This window comes from Saccoglossus kowalevskii, chromosome 10 (genome assembly GCF_978046115.1).
Source record: "Saccoglossus kowalevskii chromosome 10, keSacKowa6.1, whole genome shotgun sequence".
NCBI classification, from domain to species: Eukaryota; Metazoa; Hemichordata; class Enteropneusta; family Harrimaniidae; genus Saccoglossus; species Saccoglossus kowalevskii.
The window spans coordinates 1,824,562-1,848,535 of record NC_140650.1 but is presented as its reverse complement, the minus strand read 5'-3'; the positions used below and the strand labels follow the sequence as shown (position 1 = coordinate 1,848,535).

General features: G+C 41.9%; 2 protein-coding genes and 1 long non-coding RNA gene across 3 annotated transcripts; 2 read left to right on the top strand and 1 right to left on the bottom strand.

The window, feature by feature from the left end:
- The first annotated feature begins 17,788 nt into the window (after positions 1-17,788).
- Positions 17,789-19,853, top strand: LOC146737827 (uncharacterized). Its single transcript, XM_085504824.1, has 6 exons — positions 17,789-17,956; positions 18,088-18,196; positions 18,398-18,620; positions 18,778-19,300; positions 19,396-19,582; positions 19,783-19,853. Exons 1-6 carry the CDS (start codon positions 17,789-17,791, stop codon positions 19,851-19,853), a joined length of 1,281 nt encoding a protein of 426 aa, XP_085360950.1.
- Positions 19,854-20,153: 300 nt separating this feature from the next.
- LOC146737826 (uncharacterized) lies at positions 20,154-20,342 on the top strand. Its single transcript, XR_014930750.1, has 2 exons — positions 20,154-20,191; positions 20,287-20,342. It is a non-coding gene; the product is annotated as an uncharacterized LOC146737826 (long non-coding RNA).
- A 995-nt stretch (positions 20,343-21,337) lies between these two features.
- On the bottom strand, positions 21,338-23,426 carry LOC144357738 (uncharacterized). Its single transcript, XM_078011783.2, has 3 exons — positions 23,114-23,426; positions 22,057-22,272; positions 21,338-21,688 (listed from the first exon to the last, which is right to left on the bottom strand). The coding sequence occupies exons 1-3, from the start codon at positions 23,356-23,358 to the stop codon at positions 21,529-21,531; spliced, it is 621 nt and encodes a 206-aa protein (XP_077867909.2). The 5' UTR covers positions 23,359-23,426; the 3' UTR covers positions 21,338-21,528.
- Positions 23,427-23,974: the final 548 nt, after the last annotated feature.

Sequence of the window (23,974 nt, the reverse complement as noted above, 5' to 3'; positions counted from 1 at the left end):
TTGAAACATCGCAAGTACGGAGTCTGCTTTGAAACATGGAAAGTACGGAGTCTGCTTTGAAACATGGCAAATATGGAGTCTGCTTTGAAACATGGCAAGTATGGAGTCTGCTTTGAAACATGGCAAGTACGGAATCTGCTTTGAAACATGGCAAATACGGAGTCTGCTTTGAAACATCACAAGTACAGAGTCTGTTTTGAAACATGGCAAGCACGATGTCTGCTTTGAAACATGGCAAGTACGGTGTCTGCTTTGAAACATGGCAAGTAAGAAGTCTGCTTTGAAACATGGCAAGTACGGAGTCTGCTTTGAAACATGGCAAGTTCGGAGTCTGCTTTGAAAAATGGCAAGTACGGAGTCTGCTTTGAAACATGGCAAGTACGGAGTCTGCTTTGAAACATGGCAAGTATGGAGTCTGCTTTGAAACATGGCAAGTACGGAGTCTGCTTTGAAACATGGCAAGTTCGGGGTCTGCTTTGAAACATGGCAAGTACGGAGTCTGCTTTGAAACATGGCAAGTACGGAGTCTGCTTTGAAACATGGCAAGTATGAAGTCTGCTTTGAAACATGGCAAGTACGGAGTCTGCTTTGAAACATGGCAAGTACAGAGTCTGCTTTGAAACATGGCAAGTACGGAGTCTGCTTTGAAACATGGCAAGTTCGGAGTCTGCTTTGAAACATGGCAAGTACGGAGTCTGCTTTGAAACATGGCAAGTACGGAGTCTGCTTTGAAACATGGCAAGTATGAAGTCTGCTTTGAAACATGGCAAGTACGGAGTCTGCTTTGAAACATGGCAAGTACGGAGTCTGCTTTGAAACATGGCAAGTATGGAGTCTGATTTGAAACATGGCAAGCATGGAGTCTGCTTTGAAACATGGCAAGTACGAAGTCTGCGTTGAAACATGGCAAATACGGGGTCTGCTTTGAATCATGGCAAATACGATGTCTGCTTTGAAACATCGCAAGTACGGAGTCTGCTTTGAAACATGGAAAGAACGGAGTCTGCTTTGAAACATGGCAAATATAGAGTCTGCTTTGAAACATGGCAAGTATGGAGTCTGCTTTGAAACATGGCAAGTACGGAATCTGCTTTGAAACATGGCAAATACGGAGTCTGCTTTGAAACATGGCAAGTGCGGAGTCTGCTTTGAAACATGGCAAGTACGTAGTTTGCTTTGAAACATCACAAGTACAGAGTCTGTTTTGAAACATGGCTAGCACAATGTCTGCTTTGAAACATGGCAAGTACGGTGTCTGTTTTGAAACATGGCAAGTAAGAAGTCTGCTTTGAAACATGGCAAGTATGGAGTCTGCTTTGAAACATGGCAAGTACGGAGTCTGCTTTGAAACATGGCAAGTACGGAGTCTGCTTTGAAACATGGCAAGTACGGAGTCTGCCTTTAAGCATGGCAAGTTAAGAGTCTGCTTTGAACCATGGCATGTTAAGAGTCTGCTTTGAAACATGGCAAGTACGGAGTCTGCTTTGAAACATGACACGTTCAGAGTCTGCTTTGAAACATGGCAAGTACAGAGTCTGCTTTGAAACATGGCAAGTTCGGAGTCTGCTTTGAAACATGGCAAGTACGGAGTCTGCTTTGAAATATGGCAAGTACAGAGTCTGCTTTGAAACATGGCAAGTATGGAGTCTGCTTTGAAACATGGCAAGTACGGAGTCTGCTTTGAAACATGGCAAGTACGGAGTCTGCTTTGAAACATGGCAAGTACGGAGTCTGCCTTTAAGCATGGCAAGTTAAGAGTCTGCTTTGAACCATGGCATGTTAAGAGTCTGCTTTGAAACATGGCAAGTACGGAGTCTGCTTTGAAACATGGCAAGTACAGAGTCTGCTTTGAAACATGGCAAGTATGGAGTCTGATTTGAAACATGGCAAGCATGGAGTCTGCTTTGAAACATGGAAAGTACGGAGTCTGCATTGAAACATGGCAAATACGGGGTCTGCTTTGAAAAATGGCAAGTACGATGTCTGCTTTGAAACATCGCAAGTACGGAGTCTGCTTTGAAACATGGAAAGTACGGAGTCTGCTTTGAAACATGGCAAATATGGAGTCTGCTTTGAAACATGGCAAGTATGGAGTCTGCTTTGAAACATGGCAAGTACGGAATCTGCTTTGAAACATGGCAAATACGGAGTCTGCTTTGAAACATCACAAGTACAGAGTCTGTTTTGAAACATGGCAAGCACGATGTCTGCTTTGAAACATGGCAAGTACGGTGTCTGCTTTGAAACATGGCAAGTAAGAAGTCTGCTTTGAAACATGGCAAGTACGGAGTCTGCCTTGAAACATGGCAAGTACGGAGTCTGCTTTGAAACATGGCAAGTATGAAGTCTGCTTTGAAACATGGCAAGTACGGAGTCTGCTTTGAAACATGGCAAGTACGGAGTCTGCTTTGAAACATGGCAAGTATGGAGTCTGATTTGAAACATGGCAAGCATGGAGTCTGCTTTGAAACATGGCAAGTACGGAGTCTGCGTTGAAACATGGCAAATACGGGGTCTGCTTTGAAACATGGCTAGTACGATGTCTGCTTTGAAACATCGCAAGTACGGAGTCTGCTTTGAAACATGGAAAGTACGGAGTCTGCTTTGAAACATGGCAAATATAGAGTCTGCTTTGAAACATGGCAAGTATGGAGTCTGCTTTGAAACATGGCAAGTACGGAATCTGCTTTGAAACATGGCAAATACGGAGTCTGCTTTGAAACATGGCAAGTGCGGAGTCTGCTTTGAAACATGGCAAGTACGTAGTTTGCTTTGAAACATCACAAGTACAGAGTCTGTTTTGAAACATGGCTAGCACGATGTCTGCTTTGAAACATGGCAAGTACGGTGTCTGTTTTGAAACATGGCAAGTAAGAAGTCTGCTTTGAAACATGGCAAGTATGGAGTCTGCTTTGAAACATGGCAAGTACGGAGTCTGCTTTGAAACATGGCAAGTACGGAGTCTGCTTTGAAACATGGCAAGTACGGAGTCTGCCTTTAAGCATGGCAAGTTAAGAGTCTGCTTTCAACCATGGCATGTTAAGAGTCTGCTTTGAAACATGGCAAGTACGGAGTCTGCTTTGAAACATGACACGTTCGGAGTCTGCTTTGAAACATGGCAAGTACAGAGTCTGCTTTGAAACATGGCAAGTTCGGAGTCTGCTTTGAAACATGGCAAGTACGGAGTCTGCTTTGAAATATGGCAAGTACAGAGTCTGCTTTGAAACATGGCAAGTATGGAGTCTGCTTTGAAACATGGCAAGTACGGAGTCTGCTTTGAAACATGGCAAGTACGGAGTCTGCTTTGAAACATGGCAAGTACGGAGTCTGCCTTTAAGCATGGCAAGTTAAGAGTCTGCTTTGAACCATGGCATGTTAAGAGTCTGCTTTGAAACATGGCAAGTACGGAGTCTGCTTTGAAACATGGCAAGTACGGAGTCTGCTTTGAAACATGGCAAGTACGGAGTCTGCCTTTAAGCATGGCAAGTTAAGAGTCTGCTTTGAACCATGGCATGTTAAGAGTCTGCTTTGAAACATGGCAAGTACGGAGTCTGCTTTGAAACATGGCAAGTACAGAGTCTGCTTTGAAACATGGCAAGTATGGAGTCTGATTTGAAACATGGCAAGCATGGAGTCTGCTTTGAAACATGGCAAGTACGGAGTCTGCGTTGAAACATGGCAAATACGGGATCTGCTTTGAAACATGGCAAGTACGATGTCTGCTTTGAAACATCGCAAGTACGGAGTCTGCTTTGAAACATGGAAAGTACGGAGTCTGCTTTGAAACATGGCAAATATGGAGTCTGCTTTGAAACATGGCAAGTATGGAGTCTGCTTTGAAACATGGCAAGTACGGAATCTGCTTTGAAACATGGCAAATACGGAGTCTGCTTTGAAACATCACAAGTACAGAGTCTGTTTTGAAACATGGCAAGCACGATGTCTGCTTTGAAACATGGCAAGTACGGTGTCTGCTTTGAAACATGGCAAGTAAGAAGTCTGCTTTGAAACATGGCAAGTACGGAGTCTGCATTGAAACATGGCAAGCACGATGTCTGCTTTGAAACATGGCAAGTACGGTGTCTGCTTTGAAACATGGCAAGTAAGAAGTCTGCTTTGAAACATGGCAAGTACGGAGTCTGCTTTGAAACATGGCAAGTTCGGAGTCTGCTTTGAAACATGGCAAGTACGGAGTCTGCTTTGAAACATGGCAAGTACGGAGTCTGCTTTGAAACATGGCAAGTATGGAGTCTGCTTTGAAACATGGCAAGTACGGAGTCTGCTTTGAAACATGGCAAGTTCGGAGTCTGCTTTGAAACATGGCAAGTACGGAGTCTGCTTTGAAACATGGCAAGTACGGAGTCTGCTTTGAAACATGGCAAGTATGAACTCTGCTTTGAAACATGGCAAGTACGGCGTCTGCTTTGAAACATGGCAAGTACGGAGTCTGCTTTGAAACATGGCAAGTATGGAGTCTGATTTGAAACATGGCAAGCATGGAGTCTGCTTTGAAACATGGCAAGTACGGAGTCTGCTTTGAAACATGGCAAGTATGAAGTCTGCTTTGAAACATGGCAAGTACGGAGTCTGCTTTGAAACATGGCAAGTACGGAATCTGCTTTGAAACATGGCAAGTATGGAGTCTGATTTGAAACATGGCAAGCATGGAGTCTGCTTTGAAACATGGCAAGTATGGAGTCTGCATTGAAACATGGCAAATACGGGGTCTGCTTTGAAACATGGCAAGTACGATGTCTGCTTTGAAACATCGCAAGTACGGAGTCTGCTTTGAAACATGGAAAGTACGGAGTCTGCTTTGAAACATGGCAAATATAGAGTCTGCTTTGAAACATGGCAAGTATGGAGTCTGCTTTGAAACATGGCAAGTACGGAATCTGCTTTGAAACATGGCAAATACGGAGTCTGCTTTGAAACATGGCAAGTGCGGAGTCTGATTTGAAACATGGCAAGTACGTAGTTTGCTTTGAAACATCGCAAGTACAGAGTCTGTTTTGAAACATGGCTAGCACGATGTCTGCTTTGAAACATGGCAAGTACGGTGTCTGTTTTGAAACATGGCAAGTAAGAAGTCTGCTTTGAAACATGGCAAGTATGGAGTCTGCTTTGAAACATGGCAAGTACGGAGTCTGCTTTGAAACATGGCAAGTACGGAGTCTGCTTTGAAACATGGCAAGTACGGAGTCTGCCTTTAAGCATGGCAAGTTAAGAGTCTGCTTTGAACCATGGCATGTTAAGAGTCTGCTTTGAAACATGGCAAGTACGGAGTCTGCTTTGAAACATGACACGTTCAGAGTCTGCTTTGAAACATGGCAAGTACAGAGTCTGCTTTGAAACATGGCAAGTTCGGAGTCTGCTTTGAAACATGGCAAGTACGGAGTCTGCTTTGAAATATGGCAAGTACAGAGTCTGCTTTGAAACATGGCAAGTATGGAGTCTGCTTTGAAACATGGCAAGTACGGAGTCTGCTTTGAAACATGGCAAGTACGGAGTCTGCTTTGAAACATGGCAAGTACGGAGTCTGCTTTGAAACATGGCAAGTACGGAGTCTACCTTTAAGCATGGCAAGTTAAGAGTATGCTTTGAACCATGGCATGTTAAGAGTCTGCTTTGAAACATGGCAAGTACGGAGTCTGCTTTGAAACATGGCAAGTACAGAGTCTGCTTTGAAACATGGCAAGTATGGAGTCTGATTTGAAACATGGCAAGCATGGAGTCTGCTTTGAAACATGGCAAGTACGGAGTCTGCGTTGAAACATGGCAAATACGGGGTCTGCTTTGAAACATGGCAAGTACGATGTCTGCTTTGAAACATCGCAAGTACGGAGTCTGCTTTGAAACATGGAAAGTACGGAGTCTGCTTTGAAACATGGCTAATATGGAGTCTGCTTTGAAACATGGCAAGTATGGAGTCTGCTTTGAAACATGGCAAGTACGGAATCTGCTTTGAAACATGGCAAATACGGAGTCTGCTTTGAAACATCACAAGTACAGAGTCTGTTTTGAAACATGGCAAGCACGATGTCTGCTTTGAAACATGGCAAGTACGGTGTCTGCTTTGAAACATGGCAAGTAAGAAGTCTGCTTTGAAACATGGCAAGTACGGAGTCTGCTTTGAAACATGGCAAGTTCGGAGTCTGCTTTGAAAAATGGCAAGTACGGAGTCTGCTTTGAAACATGGCAAGTACGGAGTCTGCTTTGAAACATGGCAAGTATGGAGTCTGCTTTGAAACATGGCAAGTACGGAGTCTGCTTTGAAACATGTCAAGTTCGGGGTCTGCTTTGAAACATGGCAAGTACGGAGTCTGCTTTGAAACATGGCAAGTACGGAGTCTGCTTTGAAACATGGCAAGTATGAAGTCTGCTTTGAAACATGGCAAGTACGGAGTCTGCTTTGAAACATGGCAAGTACAGAGTCTGCTTTGAAACATGGCAAGTACGGAGTCTGCTTTGAAACATGGCAAGTTCGGAGTCTGCTTTGAAACATGGCAAGTACGGAGTCTGCTTTGAAACATGGCAAGTACGGAGTCTGCTTTGAAACATGGCAAGTATGAAGTCTGCTTTGAAACATGGCAAGTACGGAGTCTGCTTTGAAACATGGCAAATATGGAGTCTGCTTTGAAACATGGCAAGTATGGAGTCTGCTTTGAAACATGGCAAGTACGGAATCTGCTTTGAAACATGGCAAATACGGAGTCTGCTTTGAAACATCACAAGTACAGAGTCTGTTTTGAAACATGGCAAGCACGATGTCTGCTTTGAAACATGGCAAGTACGGTGTCTGCTTTGAAACATGGCAAGTAAGAAGTCTGCTTTGAAACATGGCAAGTACGGAGTCTGCTTTGAAACATGGCAAGTTCGGAGTCTGCTTTGAAAAATGGCAAGTACGGAGTCTGCTTTGAAACATGGCAAGTACGGAGTCTGCTTTGAAACATGGCAAGTATGGAGTCTGCTTTGAAACATGGCAAGTACGGAGTCTGCTTTGAAACATGGCAAGTTCGGGGTCTGCTTTGAAACATGGCAAGTACGGAGTCTGCTTTGAAACATGGCAAGTACGGAGTCTGCTTTGAAACATGGCAAGTATGAAGTCTGCTTTGAAACATGGCAAGTACGGAGTCTGCTTTGAAACATGGCAAGTACAGAGTCTGCTTTGAAACATGGCAAGTACGGAGTCTGCTTTGAAACATGGCAAGTTCGGAGTCTGCTTTGAAACATGGCAAGTACGGAGTCTGCTTTGAAACATGGCAAGTACGGAGTCTGCTTTGAAACATGGCAAGTATGAAGTCTGCTTTGAAACATGGCAAGTACGGAGTCTGCTTTGAAACATGGCAAGTACGGAGTCTGCTTTGAAACATGGCAAGTATGGAGTCTGATTTGAAACATGGCAAGCATGGAGTCTGCTTTGAAACATGGCAAGTACGAAGTCTGCGTTGAAACATGGCAAATACGGGGTCTGCTTTGAATCATGGCAAATACGATGTCTGCTTTGAAACATCGCAAGTACGGAGTCTGCTTTGAAACATGGAAAGAACGGAGTCTGCTTTGAAACATGGCAAATATAGAGTCTGCTTTGAAACATGGCAAGTATGGAGTCTGCTTTGAAACATGGCAAGTACGGAATCTGCTTTGAAACATGGCAAATACGGAGTCTGCTTTGAAACATGGCAAGTGCGGAGTCTGCTTTGAAACATGGCAAGTACGTAGTTTGCTTTGAAACATCACAAGTACAGAGTCTGTTTTGAAACATGGCTAGCACAATGTCTGCTTTGAAACATGGCAAGTACGGTGTCTGTTTTGAAACATGGCAAGTAAGAAGTCTGCTTTGAAACATGGCAAGTATGGAGTCTGCTTTGAAACATGGCAAGTACGGAGTCTGCTTTGAAACATGGCAAGTACGGAGTCTGCTTTGAAACATGGCAAGTACGGAGTCTGCCTTTAAGCATGGCAAGTTAAGAGTCTGCTTTGAACCATGGCATGTTAAGAGTCTGCTTTGAAACATGGCAAGTACGGAGTCTGCTTTGAAACATGACACGTTCAGAGTCTGCTTTGAAACATGGCAAGTACAGAGTCTGCTTTGAAACATGGCAAGTTCGGAGTCTGCTTTGAAACATGGCAAGTACGGAGTCTGCTTTGAAATATGGCAAGTACAGAGTCTGCTTTGAAACATGGCAAGTATGGAGTCTGCTTTGAAATATGGCAAGTACGGAGTCTGCTTTGAAACATGGCAAGTACGGAGTCTGCTTTGAAACATGGCAAGTACGGAGTCTGCCTTTAAGCATGGCAAGTTAAGAGTCTGCTTTGAACCATGGCATGTTAAGAGTCTGCTTTGAAACATGGCAAGTACGGAGTCTGCTTTGAAACATGGCAAGTACAGAGTCTGCTTTGAAACATGGCAAGTATGGAGTCTGATTTGAAACATGGCAAGCATGGAGTCTGCTTTGAAACATGGAAAGTACGGAGTCTGCATTGAAACATGGCAAATACGGGGTCTGCTTTGAAAAATGGCAAGTACGATGTCTGCTTTGAAACATCGCAAGTACGGAGTCTGCTTTGAAACATGGAAAGTACGGAGTCTGCTTTGAAACATGGCAAATATGGAGTCTGCTTTGAAACATGGCAAGTATGGAGTCTGCTTTGAAACATGGCAAGTACGGAATCTGCTTTGAAACATGGCAAATACGGAGTCTGCTTTGAAACATCACAAGTACAGAGTCTGTTTTGAAACATGGCAAGCACGATGTCTGCTTTGAAACATGGCAAGTACGGTGTCTGCTTTGAAACATGGCAAGTAAGAAGTCTGCTTTGAAACATGGCAAGTACGGAGTCTGCCTTGAAACATGGCAAGTACGGAGTCTGCTTTGAAACATGGCAAGTATGAAGTCTGCTTTGAAACATGGCAAGTACGGAGTCTGCTTTGAAACATGGCAAGTACGGAGTCTGCTTTGAAACATGGCAAGTATGGAGTCTGATTTGAAACATGGCAAGCATGGAGTCTGCTTTGAAACATGGCAAGTACGGAGTCTGCGTTGAAACATGGCAAATACGGGGTCTGCTTTGAAACATGGCTAGTACGATGTCTGCTTTGAAACATCGCAAGTACGGAGTCTGCTTTGAAACATGGAAAGTACGGAGTCTGCTTTGAAACATGGCAAATATAGAGTCTGCTTTGAAACATGGCAAGTATGGAGTCTGCTTTGAAACATGGCAAGTACGGAATCTGCTTTGAAACATGGCAAATACGGAGTCTGCTTTGAAACATGGCAAGTGCGGAGTCTGCTTTGAAACATGGCAAGTACGTAGTTTGCTTTGAAACATCACAAGTACAGAGTCTGTTTTGAAACATGGCTAGCACGATGTCTGCTTTGAAACATGGCAAGTACGGTGTCTGTTTTGAAACATGGCAAGTAAGAAGTCTGCTTTGAAACATGGCAAGTATGGAGTCTGCTTTGAAACATGGCAAGTACGGAGTCTGCTTTGAAACATGGCAAGTACGGAGTCTGCTTTGAAACATGGCAAGTACGGAGTCTGCCTTTAAGCATGGCAAGTTAAGAGTCTGCTTTCAACCATGGCATGTTAAGAGTCTGCTTTGAAACATGGCAAGTACGGAGTCTGCTTTGAAACATGACACGTTCGGAGTCTGCTTTGAAACATGGCAAGTACAGAGTCTGCTTTGAAACATGGCAAGTTCGGAGTCTGCTTTGAAACATGGCAAGTACGGAGTCTGCTTTGAAATATGGCAAGTACAGAGTCTGCTTTGAAACATGGCAAGTATGGAGTCTGCTTTGAAACATGGCAAGTACGGAGTCTGCTTTGAAACATGGCAAGTACGGAGTCTGCTTTGAAACATGGCAAGTACGGAGTCTGCCTTTAAGCATGGCAAGTTAAGAGTCTGCTTTGAACCATGGCATGTTAAGAGTCTGCTTTGAAACATGGCAAGTACGGAGTCTGCTTTGAAACATGGCAAGTACGGAGTCTGCTTTGAAACATGGCAAGTACGGAGTCTGCCTTTAAGCATGGCAAGTTAAGAGTCTGCTTTGAACCATGGCATGTTAAGAGTCTGCTTTGAAACATGGCAAGTACGGAGTCTGCTTTGAAACATGGCAAGTACAGAGTCTGCTTTGAAACATGGCAAGTATGGAGTCTGATTTGAAACATGGCAAGCATGGAGTCTGCTTTGAAACATGGCAAGTACGGAGTCTGCGTTGAAACATGGCAAATACGGGATCTGCTTTGAAACATGGCAAGTACGATGTCTGCTTTGAAACATCGCAAGTACGGAGTCTGCTTTGAAACATGGAAAGTACGGAGTCTGCTTTGAAACATGGCAAATATGGAGTCTGCTTTGAAACATGGCAAGTATGGAGTCTGCTTTGAAACATGGCAAGTACGGAATCTGCTTTGAAACATGGCAAATACGGAGTCTGCTTTGAAACATCACAAGTACAGAGTCTGTTTTGAAACATGGCAAGCACGATGTCTGCTTTGAAACATGGCATGTACGGTGTCTGCTTTGAAACATGGCAAGTAAGAAGTCTGCTTTGAAACATGGCAAGTACGGAGTCTGCATTGAAACATGGCAAGCACGATGTCTGCTTTGAAACATGGCAAGTACGGTGTCTGCTTTGAAACATGGCAAGTAAGAAGTCTGCTTTGAAACATGGCAAGTACGGAGTCTGCTTTGAAACATGGCAAGTTCGGAGTCTGCTTTGAAACATGGCAAGTACGGAGTCTGCTTTGAAACATGGCAAGTACGGAGTCTGCTTTGAAACATGGCAAGTATGGAGTCTGCTTTGAAACATGGCAAGTACGGAGTCTGCTTTGAAACATGGCAAGTTCGGAGTCTGCTTTGAAACATGGCAAGTACGGAGTCTGCTTTGAAACATGGCAAGTACGGAGTCTGCTTTGAAACATGGCAAGTATGAACTCTGCTTTGAAACATGGCAAGTACGGCGTCTGCTTTGAAACATGGCAAGTACGGAGTCTGCTTTGAAACATGGCAAGTATGGAGTCTGATTTGAAACATGGCAAGCATGGAGTCTGCTTTGAAACATGGCAAGTACGGAGTCTGCGTTGAAACATGGCAAATACGGGGTCTGCTTTGAAACATGGCTAGTACGATGTCTGCTTTGAAACATGGCAAGTATGGAGTCTGCTTTGAAACATGGCAAGTACGGAGTCTGCTTTGAAACATGGCAAGTACGGAGTCTGCCTTTAAGCATGGCAAGTTAAGAGTCTGCTTTGAACCATGGCATGTTAAGAGTCTGCTTTGAAACATGGCAAGTACGGAGTCTGCTTTGAAACATGACACGTTCGGAGTCTGCTTTGAAACATGGCAAGTACAGAGTCTGCTTTGAAACATGGCAAGTTCGGAGTCTGCTTTGAAACATGGCAAGTACGGAGTCTGCTTTGAAATATGGCAAGTACAGAGTCTGCTTTGAAACATGGCAAGTATGGAGTCTGCTTTGAAACATGGCAAGTACGGAGTCTGCTTTGAAACATGGCAAGTACGGAGTCTGCTTTGAAACATGGCAAGTACGGAGTCTGCCTTTAAGCATGGCAAGTTAAGAGTCTGCTTTGAACCATGGCATGTTAAGAGTCTGCTTTGAAACATGGCAAGTACGGAGTCTGCTTTGAAACATGGCAAGTACAGAGTCTGCTTTGAAACATGGCAAGTATGGAGTCTGATTTGAAACATGGCAAGCATGGAGTCTGCTTTGATACATGGCAAGTACGGAGTCTGCGTTGAAACATGGCAAATACGGGGTCTGCTTTGAAACATGGCAAGTACGATGTCTGCTTTGAAACATCGCAAGTACGGAGTCTGCTTTGAAACATGGAAAGTACGGAGTCTGCTTTGAAACATGGCAAATATGGAGTCGCTTTGAAACATGGCAAGTATGGAGTCTGCTTTGAAACATGGCAAGTACGGAATCTGCTTTGAAACATGGCAAATACGGAGTCTGCTTTGAAACATCACAAGTACAGAGTCTGTTTTGAAACATGGCAAGCACGATGTCTGCTTTGAAACATGGCAAGTACGGTGTCTGCTTTGAAACATGGCAAGTAAGAAGTCTGCTTTGAAACATGGCAAGTACGGAGTCTGCATTGAAACATGGCAAGCACGATGTCTGCTTTGAAACATGGCAAGTACGGTGTCTGCTTTGAAACATGGCAAGTAAGAAGTCTGCTTTGAAACATGGCAAGTACGGAGTCTGCTTTGAAACATGGCAAGTTCGGAGTCTGCTTTGAAACATGGCATGTACGGAGTCTGCTTTGAAACATGGCAAGTACGGAGTCTGCTTTGAAAAATGGCAAGTATGGAGTCTGCTTTGAAACATGGCAAGTACGGAGTCTGCTTTGAAACATGGCAAGTACGGAGTCTGCTTTGAAACATGGCAAGTACGGAGTCTGCTTTGAAACATGGCAAGTATGAAGTCTGCTTTGAAACATGGCAAGTACGGAGTCTGCTTTGAAACATGGCAAGTACGGAGTCTGCTTTGAAACATGGCAAGTATGGAGTCTGATTTGAAACATGGCAAGCATGGAGTCTGCTTTGAAACATGGCAAGTACGGAGTCTGCGTTGAAACATGGCAAATACGGGGTCTGCTTTGAAACATGGCTAGTACGATGTCTGCTTTGAAACATCGCAAGTACGGAGTCTGCTTTGAAACATGGAAAGTACGGAGTCTGCTTTGAAACATGGCAAATATAGAGTCTGCTTTGAAACATGGCAAGTATGGAGTCTGCTTTGAAACATGGCAAGTACGGAATCTGCTTTGAAACATGGCAAATACGGAGTCTGCTTTGAAACATGGCAAGTGCGGAGTCTGCTTTGAAACATGGCAAGTACGTAGTTTGCTTTGAAACATCACAAGTACAGAGTCTGTTTTGAAACATGGCTAGCACGATGTCTGCTTTGAAACATGGCAAGTACGGTGTCTGTTTTGAAACATGGCAAGTAAGAAGTCTGCTTTGAAACATGGCAAGTATGGAGTCTGCTTTGAAACATGGCAAGTACGGAGTCTGCTTTGAAACATGGCAAGTACGGAGTCTGCTTTGAAACATGGCAAGTACGGAGTCTGCCTTTAAGCATGGCAAGTTAAGAGTCTGCTTTGAACCATGGCATGTTAAGAGTCTGCTTTGAAACATGGCAAGTACGGAGTCTGCTTTGAAACATGACACGTTCGGAGTCTGCTTTGAAACATGGCAAGTACAGAGTCTGCTTTGAAACATGGCAAGTACGGAGTCTGCTTTGAAACATGGCAAGTACGGAGTCTGCTTTGAAATATGGCAAGTACAGAGTCTGCTTTGAAACATGGCAAGTATGGAGTCTGCTTTGAAACATGGCAAGTACGGAGTCTGCTTTGAAACATGGCAAGTACGGAGTCTGCTTTGAAACATGGCAAGTACGGAGTCTGCCTTTAAGCATGGCAAGTTAAGAGTCTGCTTTGAACCATGGCATGTTAAGAGTCTGCTTTGAAACATGGCAAGTACGGAGTCTGCTTTGAAACATGGAAAGTACAGAGTCTGCTTTGAAACCTGGCAAGTATGGAGTCTGATTTGAAACATGGCAAGCATGGAGTCTGCTTTGAAACATGGCAAGTACGGAGTCTGCGTTGAAACATGGCAAATACGGGGTATGCTTTGAAACATGGCAAGTACGATGTCTGCTTTGAAACATCGCAAGTACGGAGTCTGCTTTGAAACATGGAAAGTACGGAGTCTGCTTTGAAACATGGCAAATATGGAGTCTGCTTTGAAACATGGCAAGTATGGAGTCTGCTTTGAAACATGGCAAGTACGGAATCTGCTTTGAAACATGGCAAATACGGAGTCTGCTTTGAAACATCACAAGTACAGAGTCTGTTTTGAAACATGGCAAGCACGATGTCTTCTTTGAAACATGGCAAGTACGGTGTCTGCTTTGAAACATGGCAAGTAAGAAGTCTGCTTTGAAACATGGCAAGTACGGAGTCTGCATTGAAACATGGCAAGTTCGGAGTCTGCTTTGAAACATGGCAAGTACGGAGTCTGCTTTGAAACATGGCAAGTACGGAGTCTGCTTTGAAACATGGCAAGTATGAAGTCTGCTTTGAAACATGGCAAGTACGGAGTCTGCTTTGAAACATGGCAAGTACAGAGTCTGCTTTGAAACATGGCAAGTATGGAGTCTGATTTGAAACATGGCAAGCATGGAGTCTGCTTTGAAACATGGCAAGTACGGAGTCTGCGTTGAAACATGGCAAATACAGGGTCTGCTTTGAAACATGGCAAGTACGATGTCTGCTTTGAAACATCGCAAGTACGGAGTCTGCTTTGAAACATGGAAAGTACGGAGTCTGCTTTGAAACATGGCAAATATGGAGTCTGCTTTGAAACATGGCAAGTATGGAGTCTGCTTTGAAACATGGCAAGTACGGAATCTGCTTTGAAACATGGTAAATAAGGAGTCTGCTTTGAAACATGGCAAGTACGGAGTCTGCTTTGAAACATGGCAAGTACGTAGTTTGCTTTGAAACATCACAAGTACAGAGTCTGTTTTGAAACATGGCAAGCACGATGTCTGCTTTGAAACATGGCAAGTACGGTGTCTGCTTTGAAACAAGGCAAGTAAGAAGTCTGCTTTGAAACATGGCAAGTACGAGTCTGCTTTGAAACATGGCAAGTACGGAGTCTGCCTTTAAGCATGGCAAGTTAAGAGTCTGCTTTGAACTATGGCATGTTAAGAGTCTGCTTTGAAACATGGCAAGTACGGAGTCTGCTTTGAAACATGGCAAGTACGGAGTCTGCTTTGAAACATGGCAAGTACGGTGTCTGCTTTGAAACTTGGCAAGTTCAGAGTCTGCTTTGAAACATGGCAAGTATGGAGTCTGCTTTGAAACATGGCAAGTTCGGAGTCAGCTTTGAAACATGGCAAGTACGGAGTCTGCTTTGAAATATGGCAAGTACAGAGTCTGCTTTGAAACATGGCAAGTTCGGAGTCTGCTTTGAAACATGGCAAGTTCGGAGTCTGCTTTGAAACATGGTAAGTACGGAGTCTGCCTTTAAGCATGGCAAGTTAAGAGTCTGCTTTGAACCATGGCATGTTAAGAGTCTGCTTTGAAGCATGGCAATTACGGAGTCTGCTTTGAAACATGGCATGTACAGAGTCTGCTTTGAAACATGGCAAGTACGGAGTCTGCTTTGAAACATGGCAAGTACGGAGTCTGCTTTGAAACATGACAAGTTCGGAGTCTGCTTTGAAACATTGCAAGTTCGGAGTCTGCTTTGAAACATGGCAAGTTCGGAGTCTGCTTTGAAACATGGCAAGTATGGAGTCTGCTTTGAAACATGGCAAGTACGGAGTCTGCTTTGAAACATGGCAAGTTCGGAGTCTGCTTTGAAACTTGGCAAGTACGGAGTCTGCTTTGAAACATGGCAAGTACGGAGTCTGCTTTGAAACATGGCAAGTATGAAGTCTGCTTTGAAACATGGCAAGTACGGAGTCTGCTTTGAAACATGGCAAGTACGGAGTCTGCTTTGAAACATGGCAAGTATGGAGTCTGCTTTGAAACATGGCAAGTACGGAGTCTGCTTTGAAACATGGCAAGTACGGTGTCTGCTTTGAAACTTGGCAAGTTCAGAGTCTGCTTTGAAACATGGCAAGTATGGAGTCTGCTTTGAAACATGGCAAGTTCGGAGTCAGCTTTGAAACATGGCAAGTACGGAGTCTGCTTTGAAATATGGCAAGTACAGAGTCTGCTTTGAAACATGGCAAGTTCGGAGTCTGCTTTGAAACATGGCAAGTTCGGAGTCTGCTTTGAAACATGGTAAGTACGGAGTCTGCCTTTAAGCATGGCAAGTTAAGAGTCTGCTTTGAACCATGGCATGTTAAGAGTCTGCTTTGAAGCATGGCAATTACGGAGTCTGCTTTGAAACATGGCATGTACAGAGTCTGCTTTGAAACATGGCAAGTACGGAGTCTGCTTTGAAACATGGCAAGTACGGAGTCTGCTTTGAAACATGACAAGTTCGGAGTCTGCTTTGAAACATTGCAAGTTCGGAGTCTGCTTTGAAACATGACAAGTTCGGAGTCTGCTTTGAAACATGGCAAGTATGGAGTCTGCTTTGAAACATGGCAAGTACGGAGTCTGCTTTGAAACATGGCAAGTTCGGAGTCTGCTTTGAAACATGGCAAGTACGGAGTCTGCTTTGAAACATGGCAAGTACGGAGTCTGCTTTGAAACATGGCAAGTATGAAGTCTGCTTTGAAACATGGCAAGTACGGAGTCTGCTTGAAACATGGCAAGTACGGAGTCTGCTTTGAAACATGGCAAGTATGGAGTCTGATTTGAAACATGGCAAGCATGGAGTCTGCTTTGAAACATGGCAAGTACGGAGTCTGCGTTGAAACATGGCAAATACGGGGTCTGCATTGAAACATGGCAAGTACGATGACTGCTTTGAAACATCGCAAGTACGGAGTCTGCTTTGAAACATGGAAAGTACGAAGTCTGCTTTGAAACATGGCAAATATGGAGTCTGCTTTGAAACATGGCAAGTATGGAGTCTGCTTTGAAACATGGCAAGTAAGGAATCTGCTTTGAAACATGGCAAATACGGAGTCTGCTTTGAAACATGGCAAGTGCGGAGTCTGCTTTGAAACATGGCAAGTACGTAGTTTGCTTTGAAACATCACAAGTACAGAGTCTGTTTTGAAACATGGCTAGCACGATGTCTGCTTTGAAACATGGCAAGTACGGTGTCTGCTTTGAAACATGGCAAGTAAGAAGTCTGCTTTGAAACATGGCAAGTATGGAGTCTGCTTTGAAACATGGCAAGTACGGAGTCTACTTTGAAACATGGCAAGTACAGAGTCTGCTTTGAAACATGGCAAGTACGGAGTCTGCCTTTAAAGTGTACACTGAACGCTAGATTTTATTTCATTTTCTGCTATCTTGTATTTAAATATCAAACACCAGAAATTTGTTTTAAAATCCGATGACTCATTTACGAAATATAGCGGATTCTGTTAAAATCGCACGTAAGCTCCCCCCGTTTGACCTCGTTTACATGACCTCTTGGATGTGACGTCATAAGTGTGACCGCCCTGTTCAGTTTGCCGCCATTGATATGTAAACCGTATGTAAATATCGTTCGTGATCAGCTGTGTTATTGTTGATTTTCGTGTATGTTCTACGGTTTTATTTTAGTGATATTGCAACCAAAGACGCGAACTGTTGCGTTTGGGATTTTTTTTTATTCATTTGAGCTTCGTATTTAAACTAGTAATGTCAAGTCGTTGTGACAGACGAGGTAAACGCTGCGTTGCTTTCGGGTGCTGGAACACGAACCTTGACGGTGTTTCGCTTCACGCATTCCCCCTCGACAGACCGTCTTTGAGCAAACTTTGGACGAAGTTTGTTCGGGTGAAGAGAGCTAAATGGCATGGTCCTACGAAGCATTCTGTGCTTTGCTCAGTCCATTTCACAGACGAGTGCTACCCGGCAAAATACAAGTTTATGCGTGCGATGGGACAAGTTCCCGGAAGAAAAACTTTGCACAAAGATGCCGTGCCAACAATTCATACCGGTGTCCTGGCGGAGAGTATTAGTAACAAGACTGATACAAGTCCAGCGTATCCGGCTGTGTCAACGCCTAAAAGGCCAAGGATTGCTTTTCTTAAAAGAGAAAATGCTAGGGTAGGTATTTGTATTCGTTCATGTTCGACTATGTGCCGCGCACTGAATTTACCGCGAGTATGTTTACGTTTACACATAACGACTGTCTATGGCGGTAATGCTATTACGTACGTTCACTTGTCTGTTTTGTTCATACATTATTATTTGTAATCATTGTTTGATACAGGTAACTCTGCAGTATTCGGAGGACACCCATGACGAGGACACAAGCCACCAAGTACAGGACACTGATTCTCTTACCGACAGCTCTATTCAGGTACTGAACATTTGCGAGAAACTTGCATGAAAAACATGTATGTATTCTATAAACAGCGTCTTGGTGTGTTTATATTAGTGTGTTTATAAATAAATAAATAATCACTTCCTAAATTTTGTTTCACATTTAAGACTTTAACCAAGGCTAAGACTGTTAGAACATATGGTACTCAAATATCTTACAAGCAGCCTAATAAGAGAAGTGTGCGTGTACAAGTAAGGCCCTTTGGATCAAATAAAGGTATGTATTGTATGTGGGGAGGCTAGGAGAATATTTTATGTTGAAAATATTTTTTTCTCGTATCTTGACAATGAATATATTTTTTTTCTCTTTCCCTCAGATTTTTTTTAAAAAAAGTTCTCCATCACACTGCCAGGTTTTCAGATGGGACAATTACATTTGGTATTGTATTTGAACTTGACTGTGTTATTTGCATTACAGTTTGCCAGACAGAGATGTTGCATCCTCCAGAAAGAAGAAGCGTTCAAGTACAATGTGATCTCCTGAAACCAAACCAAACAATACAAGTACAAGAACCACCCCCAGACAATGAACTTGACACAACTTGGTCAAGTTCAGAGTCCAATGCAACAACTGATTCTGATGAAACGTATGAACAGTCAGAATGTGAATCACAAGCTTCATATTCGAGTGCTGATGATTGGTAAGTTTTAATAAAATTATAAAATATAAATGGGAAAATTTGTGAATCAAAGTAGGTAAACATGGTGAGCATTGAGTAGCTTCAGATCACACGGTTTATGGTAAAATAAAATATGTTATACAATAAATATAGTTTAGTTTATTTCTCTTAATTATAGGTGTATGCAGAAAAATAGATTGTTTGTTGTTGGGGAAGCTCAACTCATGAATTTATTCCACACATGTACCAGATGCTCTTCACCTACATTAGGTGAAATCACACACATATGTGGCACAATGGTAAGAGTGGAGCAGAATTGTGTTTTTTGTGGACTAAGCACAAAATGGAACAGCCAATCCATGATAGGTTCCATTCCAAGTGGAAATCTTAGACTTTCTTGTGGAATTTTGTTAGCTGGGGCATTAGCATCAAAAACTTTACGTGTCCTACAGTTTATGAATATGCCAAGTATTTCAACGGATACTTTCATGAAACATCAAAGGTACTACCTCCAACCAGCAGTAATGGAAGTATGGGGAAACATGCGTGGAAAGTACATTGATGATGCACTTCAAAATGGAAGGTCACTTTGCATAGGTGGAGATGGGAGGTGTGACACCCCTGGCCATAGTGCTAAATTTGGCTCATATTCAGTCATGGACCTTGATAATGGTACTATGATTGACATACAGCTTGTGCAGGTATTTATACATTTTACTTACCAAGTACCTCGTTTTATGTAAACACCAATCTAGTAACAATTTATAATTAAATTGAATCTATTGTTTATATTCAGAGTAACGAGGTGAAAAGTAGCTGCCACATGGAGAAGGAAGGTTTGGCAAGGAGTGTGGCATTTTTACAGGGTCAAGGTATTAATATCTACAAAATAGTCACAGACCGTCATGTTCAAATAATTAAATGGGTCAGAGAGAACATGACAGATACTCAACACTGTGTGGATGTGTGGCATGTTGCTAAAGGTAAGCAGTTTTCTCTCCCCACAATCTTTGAGAGCAGCTGTTTTATCATGCTTAAACATTTTTCCATTGTTCTATTGGTATGCAAATGATCCACTGTTATCCGTGGTCTATTGATATCAAACATTGATGGGTACTAGGGTAGAACAGATTATTTTAGATGAAATTGTTAATCCTTGTAGGATATTTTCAATTTATTTTAGTCAAATACAGCATCAGTGATATTGATAATATTCAATATTCAGAGCAATTTAAGTGCAATTTTATAACATGACCAGCAAATTACCTTGCAACAGTTCAACTATAATCATGACTGAAAACACAGAATACTGATGATAGGATTTATTCCTTAAGGTCTACAGAAAAAAATGCTAGCTCTTTCTAAAGAGAAAGAGTGTGGTATATTACAAGACTGGATCAAAAGTGTCACCAATCATCTTTATTGGACTGCTGCCTCAACACCTGATGGAAATGGTGATTTGATGATGGACAAATGGACATCTGTTGGAAACCACATCCAAAATATTCATGAGGGGCATGGAACTTTCTTTCCCAGATGTGAACATGACGATTTAACAAGACAAGAGAGAAGAAAGCGATGGTTAAAACCAGGTATTTCTCTCTTATTCACATTTTAACACACTTTGACTAGGGTGGTATATGTATGCTGTTATTATAATGCCTAAATATTATATATATATTTCCAGGAACTAAACCCTTAGAGAAATTGATAACGCTCCTCAATTCTCGACAAATGAAGAAAGATATACCTAAGTTGTCAACAATACAACAGACTTCAGAACTGGAAGGATACCATTCTGTAGTGAATCAGTTTGCCCCAAAGATGCATGGGTTCTCATACAATGGAATGATGTGCAGGTAACTGCGTACTTGTATTAATCAACATTGAAAATAAACAAGTAACTTTGCGGTCAAAAGAGCTTTGTTGTAATATACTGTGGGTTGGAAACGTAGGCTGGAGTTATGTTGATAAAGTTTGGCACCATAAAAGAAACTTGTCATTGTATTATTTCACAATGTGTACCCCCCAAAAAACTACCTTCCAACTGGTACAGTTGTCTAATAGCAGCAAAATATATTAACATTGAAATGACGACCTGAAATTCAACATTTTTGAAAAAACATTGGCCCTGGTAGTTCTGGCTAACAAATTAGTAGATTAAATTAGTACAAATATCATAAGTTTTATCACATTAAATTCTACAATCAAACAGAGAACAACATATTGTTTACAAATCAACAGGTTTGGAGACCTGTGTAATACACAAGTTCTCATTACTGTCTTTGACTTTAATTATTTACTGACAGGTCTTATCCCTATGATAGAGCCTTCTAACTTCAAAAGTTAGCAATCACAATTGATGTAGTATGTAACAAGTATTCTAACACTCAGAATTTGTAATTCTATTAAGTCCTTAGTGGTAAAATACAGTATATCATAATGCATGGTTGTTTTATTTATAGGCTTGTCTTGGCAGCAATGCATTATAATGAAAATGGTGGGCGACATGCTGCTGTTACTAAGCAGGGAAATCCTTGCTATAAAATAACTTATCCAAAATTTAAAAAAGGCAGTTACACAGTGCGTCAAGTAAAGACAGAACCTACCTTCAGTAAGTACCGGTATAAAATGTTCTACATGCATGTACACTAGCAGCTTTATATATTTGCATGACTGAAGCTACTTAAAATCACAACCACAGCTCAGTTTTTCAACAAATAAAACAATAACAATAATTAAAAAAATAAAATATTCTTTATTACAGATTATGTACAAAATGTGACAACTAATGTCACTGCAAGAGTGGTAAAATGTACCATGTCACAGGCAAAAGGTGATGTGTTGAACAAAGTACCTCCTGCACTCTGCAGTGAGTTCAAAAGACCGAATAAAGTAGTGGCAGTTTCTGACTTTCAGTCGAGGTTTTTTAATCAACATAATTAAATCCCTGATAAACTCCATTCTGTGAAGGATATGTTTCTCTGCTAAGATGAACTGCACATGATGGGAGTGGAACTCTGACATCTTTGCCTAAATATCCCCAGCACCATCGGACAAGTTGCCTGTAGGCAACATACCTGTATCTCCTGCAAGGAAAATAAATTGAATGTACAAATTCTGTCTACTGCACACAGTTTATTCCAACCTAATAAAATGCCTATACTTCTATTGGACATGAGAGAATACTGTTAGTACACAATTACAAATGTAATGTAGTTGGTATGGCCCTCAACAAAATACTGAGGTTCTGGTTGTACATATTTATGTGTCAACCATTTTCAGTTCACAAAGTTCAGAAATTTCTAGCAAAACATAATTGTAATTGGTCTGACATTCATTAACATTTATGCACATCTACCATAATACATTTTCAGTGTAACAAAAACCATGATATATTTTGTCCTAATAAAATTGTGTTCATACCAGACCAGTATGTGCGACTTTTAATACTTACTCAGAGGATTCTGGAATAGTTCCATGGTACTGTCTATATACATGATAAGCTGTTAGCAAAACATACTTGTCCAGACACACTGGCTTAAATCCAGGATGTTCTGCGATGCATGCTGTATTTGGAACTTCATCACAGACAGCTTTCACCTGCATTATTTCATAACAGCATCTACATTCCTCAGCAGAGGGCATGACATGGCATCTGTTACACTGACACCTGAATTATATAAACAACATATACTTGAAGCAGGTATCTCAGCAAAAATGAAATTTACTATCTTGTTATTTACCTCCTAAATACAGTATAATTATTTGTGAGAACAAATTATTACCATATCAGAACTATCAAAGGTAAGTTGTCAAAATCTTAAGATTGATATTTTTTTGCATATTTTCAAAATCATTTATTCCTGACACTTGAAAATACGGTCTTCACCTTAATATTCATTAAGCATTACCTCTACGATATAGCACCACCCCACCCCAAGTCTCAAATAAAAAAACAAAAACATCACAGCAACTTATTGGGAATAAGTTTTTTAAGCCTCCTCCCAAATACTAACATTCTGGCCCCTTACAATTTAATTGTATGTGTTGTGGTTGTCATGATCTGTCTAATATAATGCTGGATGTCCAATATACAAGATAATTTCAATTTGGCTAATTAGTAAATGTCTTGCTTAAATTCGACTTTATAATTTATAATTACATCACAGTTGGGGATAGAGGGACTGTGATTACATGCATCACAAATATAAGCTCCTATGCATACAATTTAATCATAAATTGTAATTAACTACTAGGGCAATAATATGAAGCTTAAATGGTAGCTGTTATGTCACCGATCGTATTGTACTGACTTGCAAATATAATGTCAACAGATACAGAAAATGAAATTAAACTTAGTGGGCTATGCATGTCTGAGTTCTGTGATTGAACGTAATCAGAACATTTCGTTCTGGGACTTAAACTACTCCGAAATACAGGTTAATAATTATTCAAAATATGCGGAACTCCGAAAGTTAATGTTATCAAAACCAGCTGATTCGACCACTTACCACTCGGTAGTATTCAGGCGATCGCCCAAAGCATCACCGACATCGTTTTCTTCAGCAGAATCACTGTGACTGTCGTCGTTAAATTCGGGCTCAAATTGGTAGGGCCGTATACCTCCGTCAACCGATGAACCCTCGACATCGAAGTCAGAAGACTCGTAATTCAACTCAAGCTCGCAATCACGGCTCTGCGACGACGCATCACTTGGAGTTGACGAACTTTCAGCACTATGAGTTGGCGACGCCATTATTCCTTAGGGTTATGTTTGGGTCACACTTGTGACGTCACAGATTTGACGCCCATAAATGACGCGGAGTTCCTGACAGACAAATGAGCATCGACGCACCGGTAAAAATGCTAACATTGATCGCCCATAACAAAGCTCATGGTGCGTGAATTATGATGAAATTTTCGGTATTGTCACCAATTTATTTATTGAAATATAATATCTTTGACGAATTTATCGTTCAGTGTACACTTTAAGCATGGCAAGTTAAGAGTCTGCTTTGAACCATGGCATGTTAAGAGTCTGCTTTGAAACATGGCAAGTACGGAGTCTGCTTTGAAACATGACACGTTCGGAGTCTGCTTTGAAACATGGCAAGTACAGAGTCTGCTTTGAAATATGGCAAGTACAGAGTCTGCTTTGAAACATGGCAAGTTCGGAGTCTGCTTTGAAACATGGCAAGTTCGGAGTCTGCCTTTAAGCATGGCAAGTTAAGAGTCTGCTTTGAACCATGGCATGTTAAGAGTCTGCTTTGAAGCATGGCAATTACGGAGTCTGCTTTGAAACATGGCATGTACAGAGTCTGCTTTGAAACATGGCAAGTACGGAGTCTGCTTTGAAACATGGCAAGTACGGA

Excerpts from the sequence above, each read along its gene's own strand:
- LOC144357738 (XM_078011783.2), bottom strand. The coding sequence starts at position 23,358 with ATGGCGTCGCCAACTCATAGTGCTGAAAGTTCGTCAACTCCAAGTGAT. Across the intron at positions 22,273-23,113 it reads CGCCTGAATACTACCGAGTG|GTGTCAGTGTAACAGATGCC; the intron begins GTAAGTGGTCGA and ends TATATAATTCAG. Across the intron at positions 21,689-22,056 it reads ACTATTCCAGAATCCTCTGA|GAGATACAGGTATGTTGCCT; the intron begins GTAAGTATTAAA and ends TTTTCCTTGCAG.
- LOC146737827 (XM_085504824.1), top strand. The coding sequence starts at position 17,789 with ATGGCGGTAATGCTATTACGTACGTTCACTTGTCTGTTTTGTTCATAC. Across the intron at positions 18,621-18,777 it reads TATTCGAGTGCTGATGATTG|GTGTATGCAGAAAAATAGAT; the intron begins GTAAGTTTTAAT and ends TCTTAATTATAG. Across the intron at positions 19,583-19,782 it reads TGTGTGGCATGTTGCTAAAG|TCAAATACAGCATCAGTGAT; the intron begins GTAAGCAGTTTT and ends AATTTATTTTAG.